The sequence below is a fragment of the Phyllostomus hastatus genome, unplaced genomic scaffold (genome assembly GCF_019186645.2).
Source record: "Phyllostomus hastatus isolate PE091 unplaced genomic scaffold, TTU_PhHast_1.1 phas_scaffold_1224, whole genome shotgun sequence".
Taxonomy (NCBI): Eukaryota; Metazoa; Chordata; class Mammalia; order Chiroptera; family Phyllostomidae; genus Phyllostomus; species Phyllostomus hastatus.
Genome location: NW_025334008.1, coordinates 167,988 through 177,513, shown reverse-complemented (window position 1 = coordinate 177,513; position 9,526 = coordinate 167,988). Strand labels below are relative to the sequence as shown.

Here is a 9,526-nt window from a genome sequence, read left to right as displayed (position 1 = left end):
GTGTCAAATGGGCTGGAGGCAGCATCTGGGGAGGAGGGGAAAGAAGAGGCGTTGGGTTGCAATGGTGGAAGGAGAGTATGTTGTAGGAGGGAAGTGGAAACGTGTCTTCCCAGCGGAAGGTCTGAGTGAGTGAGAAAAAAGAGAACCCACAATCGAGAACGACACACACACCCTCCCTGGCTGAGGGAGGCCCTTGCACAAGGAAAGCGGGGACTGGAAATCCAGCCTCCTTGTTCGTCCCCAGAAGCACCTGGAAGTTTCCACTCCGGAGGAGTCCTGAGACTCAAGATGGAAGGGTCCGTGGTCTCCGGACCCCGGGCTCCTGTGCCCGAGTTTAGAAGGACCTGTGGGGGAGGCTGGAGCTGGACATCCTGAGGCTGGAATGCTGGGGGCAGGAGGCACTCCCAGGTTTGGGAGAGATCAGGCATGAGCAGTCCGGGTTGCTGGAGGAGGAAGGAAAGATGCAAGGAAGGGAGGAAGTAAGCAAAGGCAGAGATGGCGGTTAAACAGTTTTATTTTCTGGAGGCAGGGTGAGGCGAAGGGGCTGGAACCAGCTGGGGCTACAAGGTGAACTGCAGCGCTCACTCTCGCTTCCGCAGGTGGATGTAGATGAGGCCACTGGCCAGGGCGAGGGGAAAGGCCACCCAGGCCAGGGCAAAGCAGTAACCGAAGCTGCCCCCTGGCGGGTACTTCGCCAGAATCTCCTTGGCGTGAATGGCGTAGATCAGCGCCCCAGTAAACACTGCCAGGCCTGTGGAGAGAAGGGAACCAAGTGTCACGCCGTACTCTCAGGAAGACTGCATTTCCCAGCAAACCATGGGGCAAAGAAGCCTCCAGAGGGCAAGTCGGCAGCACTGCTGCATGCTGGGAGTTGTGGTTTGCTCCAGCTAGGCTGTGTAAACAGGCTACTGCAGACTGGTCTTAGGCACTTTAATCTCTGGGTCCCCTTTACTCATCCATAAAATGGGACGATAATGTCTACTCATCCATCCTTTCAAGGAATATTTTTGAGTGTCTTTCTACCAGTCAAGCACACAAAGAGCGAATTAATAAAATAAGAGGGACTTTTCAGGACCTTAGGGAAATGATGTTCCCTGAAATGAGGACTATGATTAACTTAGCCCTTTGCACCTGAAGTCCAAAATTTAAAAGTACATAAAACTCCTTGAAGTGTCTGATACATGGTAGGTTTGTCAGAAACAGCACTGGCTGCCATTATCATGACAAGATCACTACTTTTATGATTCAGAGTTCTGGGGTATTAATTAGCGATCTATTCCTGCCTCCCCCCCCCAACCTCTTCCCTGGGATTTAAATTATTTACCACCTTTCTCAGCTCTGGCTTCTAGAAGCCCCAAGTGCCCCCCCCCCCCCATAACTCAGAGACACAAACCACCACCGAGTCACTGAAGGCTACAACTCCTGTAAGTCCCTGGGGACTTCAGCCCATGAAGGCACCTCAGGTGACTCTTGGGCTGTTGAGAATTGTTCTCTTTTACCAGGTGTCGATTCTCAGGGCCCCCAGCATCCTCTTGGCCCCCTCCCCTCCCTTCCCTTCAGTTCCCAGGGAACAGCACTCACTGGTGCAAAGCTGGCAGAAGCCAGTGGCATAGAAGAGTCCTCCTCGCCGCATGGTGTAGAGTTGGAACATAAACAGGATGAAGGACAGACAACAGAGGATGAGGGAAAGCACCATGAGGACCTGCACCGCCTTCAGCCAGCCTGCAGTAAGGAGGAGATAGGGTGGAAGTCACAGCAGGTCCGGAGTTCCAGCTCCACCTCCTTGGTCATCGTCTGCAACTGGCTCCCCTGCCCCCAACCCCCAGTTTAGAGCCATACAACTTTGGATACTTAGGAGTATCACATTATCGACCTTGACTCCTGTAACTTTATTTCCTTATCTGTTGTAGAAGCTGCTTTGCAGAGTCCTTAGGGTTTTCTACAGAAACATGTTTGCTGGGAATAGAGACATTTCTGCCTCTTTCTTTTCCACCTGTATGCCTTTTATTTCTTTTTCTTGCCTTGTTGCATTGGCTACCTCCAGTACAACACTGGATATAAGTTGTGGGAACAGAAATTCTTGCTTCACTCTTAAGGAAAACATATTTCATCTTTCACCTTCTTTGACTTAAAAATTTTGATGGATGCAACTGGGCTCCCTTAGAACTCATATACATCTGTCACTCCCCCCTCCTTTAGAACCTTGGAAGGGTTCAGCCCCACCTCTTTAGACCTCCAGCATTTGGCCTCCACTCTTTCTGAATCATCAGGGTGGGAGACTTCTAGCTAATCTTCTTTACAACATGAGCAGATTGCCGCCTACTACTGAGATAGTTCAAACATCGGACTCACTCATTCAGTGCTGAGACCCAGCCCCACGCACTGAAATCGAGGGGGGTTCCCAATCCTGGGTCCCGGGAAGAGACTGGGGGTTACCCCTCTCCACGCAGACCAGTCCTCACTGCCCCTCACCATTCTCGCTGACAGTACTGCAGGCCCACGTTTCGTTGTCATTCATCCGCGTGCAGTCATACCAGAGATTCAAGGACCCGTTTCCAGGGAGGGTCCACCAGGACTGGATGGGCAGAGAAACAGGGGCAGGGATAGGAAAGGAAAGTGGGAGGGGTCAGGAAGTCTGGGCAGGGTTAAAAAAAGGGTGTGGTGTCTGGGGAAAAAATGGATTTAATAGGAAAGGGGAGGAGGTAAGGGGAAAAGGCGGGGTGGAGGCAACCCGAGGCAGAAGCTAGGGAAAAGGGGCGGGGCAGAGTGCCTTTGGAGGAGGGGTGTGGCGGGAGTCTGCGGGACAGCGGGAGGCCCTGCTGCTGTTGCTGCCGCTGCTGCAACGGTGGCGGCAGCGCGGAGTAGGCTTACCTTGTCCAAAGTGGCCACGAAGAGCAGGATGAGAATGAGAATGTGAAGGGCAGAGACCACCAGCAGGAGGAGTGACATGGCTGCGGTGGAAGCCTGGGGTAAGGGGACGTGACATGAGATGGTCGTTGCAAGAGGTTGGCACAGGGGAGGGTGAAATGCCCAAATCCTCATGGAGAAAGGGGCTGATTTAGACTCCCGGGTCTGAGGGCAAAGGAGGTTTCGGCCGGACTCCTGAATTCCCCAGGGCTGGAGAGGGCCAGGGATGGACTCTTGAGTCCAGAAATGAATAGAACTAGCAATGCGACCCCCCGCCCACCATGTCCTCACAGCACTTTCCCTGGGTACACATGAATCAGGATATGAAACCTCAAATGGAAACCCCTCCAGGTTTATCGGAAGCTGTGGGCTGCCCCTAGAGACAGGCATCCTTGCCTCACTCCACCCCTCTCCCGGGGTGGGGGGAGGAGGGGTTCCGGGTGAGTCATGGGTGACTCATCCGACCCTCCTGCCTCCAAGTAGCAGGGAAACCCCAGCCCCTGGCTGTGCCCACGAGGTCCCCACCCCACCCTGCTGCCAGACTGGTGCCTGCTGGGCACCTTGTTGGGAAAATGGACAGGATCTGCTTTGGGGGGAGAGAGGCCTGAGAAGAAGGAACCAGCTCCCCGCTCCTCTCAATGTCCAGAAAGGGGAGGGGGCTTGGAGGTTGCCCAGATGTGGGGTGTTCCCGTGCAAGGACCTGCCCTCGGGGTCCTCAGGGGAGAGTGGGCAGGGGTAGGGAAAAAGTACAGGATATTTTCAGGAGGAGGACTCTGCCGGGAGCCCCCAAACCTTGCTGGGCCCCACCCCTTCCTGAATCCCCACCCCAAGGGCTAAGAGATCACTTCTGAAATGACAAGGATTTCCATGGGGGTGTCCTTCCCAAACAGCTGCACTCCCAAGTTAATAAAAAAAAAGCCCAGTCGGGATAACGGACTGGAAACTTACCGAGAGCGGCGGAAAAAAGTCAGAGCTGGAGTCTGTCCCTCGCTGGGGCCTCCGTGCCCCGCCCTTCTCCTCCCTCCTTCCACCCTCCCGAGGCCCCCGCCTCCCTCGCCGCCTGCCTCCCTCCCGTGCTCTCCCCTCTGGCTCTCTCCGTCCTTCTTCCCTCCAATACCAGAACTCTCTCTCTTCTCTCTCTCTCTCTCTCTCTCTCTCTCTCTGTCTCTCGTTCTCTCTCTCCCGTCCTCACTGCCTAAACCTTCTTTCTTCTCTCTCTTCACTCTCCCGCTTTCTCTTCCTCTGCTCCTCTCAATATATACTGACCCTTTTATACCCACCCTCACCGCACCCAGTTGAGGTCTGCAGCCAGAGGGAGGGCCTAGGCACTCCGGTTCTTCATTCTCTGAGCCCCGCCCACTGCCCCAGACACGCATCTTTTGGGGCTTCCTCCGGGAGTTGAGATGAGAAGTCCTTGGAGGGAGAAGAGCAGAGCAGAGCAGAGCCTAGCTGGAGCCCTGGAGTGGGGCAAGCATCAGGGGCTGGGAAGGCCCGATTCTCAGGCTTTCTCAGGTCTCTGCTCTGGGTCTTGTTCTGGAACCTGGGACCTGCGACCTGGGACCCACGGCTGCTTTCCTTGATGGGGCTCAGAACTGGATACTCAGAGGATGAGAGTTGGAGGGAGGAGGACAGATTCCTGCAGTGCTGGGTGGGCTGAGGGATGGAGGAGTAGGCACCATGGTGGGGGTCGAGGATGGAAAATGGAGAAGTGGGGAAATCTGGAAAGGGGCAGAAGGTGGAAATTAAGAATCCCAGTGCTGCCCTGGCTGGTGTGGCTCAGTGGATTGAGCACCAGACTGCAAACCAACAGGCTGCTGGTTTGAGTCCCAGTAAGGGCACATGCCTGGGTTGCAGGCCAGGTCCCCAGTAGGAGGTGCATGAGAGGCAATCATACCTTGATGTTTCTCTCCCTCTCTCCCTTCCCCTCTCTCTAAGAATAAGTAAATAAAATCTTTAAATTAAAAAAAAAAAGAATCTCAAAGCTACCATTTCCTGCCTGGGGGTCCTTGATCAATTACATCAACTTTGTGAGCCTCAGTTTCCTAATCTGTGGGTATAATAATACTAATAACACTGATAATATACTAATTCTGATCATAGTAAGTCTGATACTTACTCTAAGTAAGTAAGGTAATACTAGTTTATTAACACACCTAACACATTTGTTCCTTACTTCATCAAATATTTATTGGACATCTTTTATGAACCAGGGGTTAATAATGAAAATAAATAAGTAAATGTGAGCTGACAGTTGCCGTGACGCTGACCTTCCTTGAAGAGGGAGACAGACAATAAAGGGAAAACATCAATAAAAAAAGATAAATTTCAGATAGTGATAAATGCTTCGAAGGAAACACAACAGAACGACGGAGATAGCGACGGTGCAGGGGAACCTACTTTAAACAGGGCAATCAGGCAAGGCCTCTCCGAGGAGGTGACATCTGAGCTGAGCCCTGAAGACAGGCGTCATCTGAACGCTGGGCCAAGCGGAAGTGCAAAGGGCTCTAGGGAACAAGCTCGGGCTGTTTGGGGCGCAGCAGACAGAAGGGCCAGTGTGTTTGGAGTATTGGGAGTGAGAGGGAGGGTGGGAAAAGATATCAAAGAGGGCCCTTGAAGGCTAGGGGAGGAGTTTGGGCTTGATTCTAAGTGCAGTGGGAAGTCGCTGCAAGGTTTTAAAGGCATGCAGTACCAGGGACTTAATGGTAACGATCATTATTGACAATAATTCTCAGATTATTGAATTCGGGTGAGGGGTGATGACTACTTGGAAGGCCTGGGTGATGGTGAATAGTGAGCGACAAGGGAACAGGTGTCTGTGAACTTGATAAGGAATTGATAGCTGTTGAACTGGAATTTGGGGCTCCTGCATGGGAAGGAAATGGGGGGGATCTGATGGGGCCACAGCTGGGGGAGGGAGAGTGGTTGATCATGTGGGTTTCCTGAGGGCAGTTCGGTGACTGGCTGGGTAACCGGAGGACCTGGAAACTGAGGTGCCACTGGGTCTGAAGACTGAAAAGTTGGAGTGCACAATGAGGGTGCCTGGGTGTAGCACAGGAATCCCAAACCAGGGAGCTGCTTAAGTGTTCATGACATTCTGAAAAAAAGCCACCCAGTGGACTAGCCCATGTGGACATGCCGTTTATTACTCACATTCCAAGGGCGTGCACCAATGGTGTGATGGTGTGAGAGAGACCACACCTCCTCCAGTCTGAGGCTCATTATAAGGGGCCCAGACAAAGGTAGCCCAGGTCCAGGCTGCACAAACCTGCTCGTGGCCCAGAGCTACATTACCTCAGTTGTGTACATACAGCAAGAACTAGTCACAGGACAAGAAGCCCCACACGAAAGGAGTTAAGGAGAAAGTTACAATCCATTCCCAGAACAATACACATTCCCTTCTCGTCACAGGTGGTGGAAGGCAGTATGTCTTGAGCTACCCCACACTGGGGTTAGGAAATAGGTAGGCAGTCTGAAACTTAAGTCTTTGAGAAGGACAGAAACTGGGGGTCTGAACTCAGTTTCTGTCCTGCAAGACACAGGTTAAACAAGTTAGAAAGGCTGGGTTACTGAGGGACAGATTAGGTCTGTCCCCTTAGGTGACCCCTAGGCTAGAGGGTCACCTGGTTTTCAGGGAGCGCATGCAAAGGGGGCCAGAGGGACAGATCTGGTCTGGGGAGGAGTCTAGGAACCAGGAGTTAGGGAGATGAAAATTTGAGCGGGTGAGGTGTAGAACAGGGGGCTAGAGCTCGGAAGCAGGTTCTCTGAGTGGTATCAGCACTGTATTTGAGTATGCTGGGGATGTTCTGGGGGTCCCCCATGCTAGGACTCCGTAAAAGGGGAAGAATCAGAAGATCTGAGAGCGGTGGAGAGAGCTCCCCATCCTGGGCCTCCAAAGCTAGAGCTGAGCTGAGTGCCCGCGAGCCGCTTCCTCCCACAGGAAACCGCAGGCGGCAGGCACACCCAGCCTGTAGAGAGCATCGCCCACTGCCCGCCCGCTTCCGGGAGACCCAAGTGGGAAGCCGCGGTCCGCTGAGGGGGCGTGCCCGTGGCGCTGGGTGTGGCCTCTTGGGGGCGTGGCGCGGAGACCTCCCGGAGGCCACGCCCACCCCCGCTTCTCATTCATAGACTGGGCAGCAAAGGGTTTTTTGCCGCTACTCTGGAGGCCGTTAGCCGCGCATGCGCAGGGAGTCGCTGCGAGGACCAAAGGTGGTGGTGAGCGCCCCTTCACTGCTCCTGGCGTTGGCACCGCCTCCCTGATAATGAATCCTGAAAATAACGTGCTCTTAATCAGCTTAAGACACGCTTCTCTCTCGGGCAGGGCCCGAAGGTCTCGGCCTAGCTCCAGAGCCTTCCAGGAGTTTCCCTTCAGGTCTGCCATCACAGGGTCTTTCAGCTCCTGCCTCGCCCCCACTCCCGGACACTCACAGCCCGCCCCTCACAGGCAGGCCGTTCGGACCACACGCAGGACCCTCCAGAGTGCTGCCTGGCTAGCGCCGCCCCCCAGGTCTTGGGAACCGGAGACCTTCCAGCGCCCTCCCACCGGCGTCCTCAGGGGCTCTTTTAGCCCCGCCCCCAACCGGCCCTGAAGCCCCGCCCCCTCATGTACACTTGCTCCTCCCCTCGCGTCCCCAGCAACCCCGGCCTTCCTGGGCGCCCGCGCCCCCACCTCACAGCCTTAACTCTTGCGGACTCTCCCAGCTCCGCCCTTCAAGTCGTTCCCAGCCGGGACCCCCAACACCTCCCGGCTCCGCTCCTCGTAGGGCTCGTTCTCAAAGCTCCTGAGACCCCAGCAGGTCTCCTCGCCACTTCCTCCGCCACTTCTTCCAGCTTCCCTTCCCGTGGCCTCTCCTCTCGGCCTGGGTCCCGCCCCGGCCGCTGTCCTCCGGCCTCATTGGCCCCTTATCTCCCCAGTAACCAGACCACAACAACGAGCTAAGAGCACCTAGGACAGGTCAGGCACTCCAACAGGTAGGGACTGGGTCTCACTAGGCACAGCGGGCCTGGGGTTCGTCCTTCCTCTGTGATCCTTGCCCCAAACAGCCGGCCTCAAAGATACTGGGAGCCTAGGGGATCTGTACCTGGCGCCAGAGTCCGAGCCGCGATGCGAGGCAGGGAGTGTGAGAGGCTGGGAGGAGTGTGTGGTGAGGCCAGGAATTGAGAGTCAGAGGTTAGAGCTGGTTCCGGGTCCCCTTCCAATTGTTAGTCCCTCACTCTTCATTGCTCACCTCCTCCCCGTCCTCTCCCGCTCGCTGTCTGAAGGGGCCCTGTGTCACCTCTGCAGGAGTCCCACCCTCTTTGGCTAAGATGCCTTTCGGACTTTCTGCTGGGAGCTCCCGCTCCGAGGATGGAAGCGAGTTCTTCCTGGAGGGAATGGGTAATTCATACATTCTTTATTTCACTCATTCTTTCCCTCCATTTTCCCAAGTTCCAGGTTCTGTGTTGCAGGGCCCCGGGGGCAGGGAGGCCTCCCAGGAGAGAGCTCTTTAGTGGAGGGAGCGGGGGTGGGGGGGTGGGAAATGGAGCTGGAGCTGTTGGGGTGAGCCAGGAAGACTTCCTGCAGGAGGAGACATTCAAGTGGGGCCCCAGGCTCCCCGGAATTACCAAGCGTAGAAGGAAGGAAGAATTTCAGCAGAAAGAACAGCAAGCATGTGTCTAGAGCAGGGTGTCTCTACTCTGCACTGCTGACATTTGGGGTTAGGTAGTCCTTTGTTGGGGGGGGGGACACTGTCCCGTGTGCTGTAGGATGCTTAGCAGCATCCCTGGCCTCTCCACCCACTACTTACCAGTAGCACACTCTGCATCGCCCCCCCCCCCACCATGTGCACCCACATCATCACAATCCAAAAATGTCTCAAGACATTGCCAAGTGTCCATGGGGGGTAGAGTCACTCCAGGTTGAGAACCACTGGGCGGTGGGAGGTGGTGAGCTGGTGGGGGAGACTTGGAGAGGTGGGCAGGACCAGGTCACAGGCTGAGGAGCTGGGGTTTTGGCCTAAGGGTGCTGGAGCGGCAGGGCAGGCCTGTGTGTAGGGGAGGGGCGGGGTTCATTCTGGGCGTAGAAGGCACCCCAGGGGCTCAGAGGGGATGTTGGGCCTTTGGGGAGGAGACTGGGGTGGGGGGTGATCCAGACAGGAGAGGATGAGGCCTGAGCCTAGGAGATGGGCCAAGAATGAGGAGGCTGGAGAAGGGACTGAGGATGGCTGGGCAGTGGGGGGCTGAAGGCGAGGAAGAGAGCAAGGACGCACCTTAGGTCACTAGTCCTCAGCTTTCCCAAGTGCCAGTCCTGCATGATGGGTCGTGAGGACCACGAGGCTTTCCAGGAGCGCCCTCTAGTGGGAAAACGGATGTATGCCCACTAGGGCGAAGGTGGGGGTTCAGCAGGGAAGGTCTCTAGGTCTGCTTGGGGTATAGGGGAGTAAGAAGGGATGTGAAGACTTGAGGCAGTCCTACAGTGGTGTTGGGGTCTGGGTCTGCAGTTCAGTTGCAGCTTGTGAGATCCTAAGGGATCCAGGATTTCTGGGTTCTCAAGAGGAGTGGCCTGAATTCCTATTGAGTCCCTCGCCTGGCCCCTCCCTCAGTAGACTGGGAGCTGAGCCGACTGCAGCGAAGGTGCAAAGTG

The 9,526-nt window shown here is 55.3% G+C and overlaps 1 protein-coding gene across 1 annotated transcript; it reads right to left on the bottom strand.

Annotated features, from left to right (window-relative positions):
* Nucleotides 1–496: 496 nt before the first annotated feature.
* EMP3 (epithelial membrane protein 3) lies at nt 497–4,181 on the bottom strand. The gene is made up of 5 exons (XM_045856407.1): nt 3,856–4,181; nt 2,872–2,964; nt 2,473–2,575; nt 1,582–1,722; nt 497–751 (listed from the first exon to the last, which is right to left on the bottom strand). Exons 2-5 carry the CDS (start codon nt 2,947–2,949, stop codon nt 582–584), a joined length of 492 nt encoding a protein of 163 aa, XP_045712363.1. The 5' UTR covers nt 2,950–2,964; nt 3,856–4,181; the 3' UTR covers nt 497–581.
* Nucleotides 4,182–9,526: the final 5,345 nt, after the last annotated feature.

Bases quoted from the DNA above. Each gene is read 5' to 3' on its own strand.
- EMP3 (XM_045856407.1), bottom strand. From the start codon at position 2,949: ATGTCACTCCTCCTGCTGGTGGTCTCTGCCCTTCACATTCTCATTCTC. The intron at 2,576-2,871 runs GTAAGCCTACTC...CTGCCCATCCAG, and splicing joins TCGTGGCCACTTTGGACAAG to TCCTGGTGGACCCTCCCTGG. The intron at 1,723-2,472 runs GTGAGGGGCAGT...TCCTTACTGCAG, and splicing joins CAGTACTGTCAGCGAGAATG to GCTGGCTGAAGGCGGTGCAG.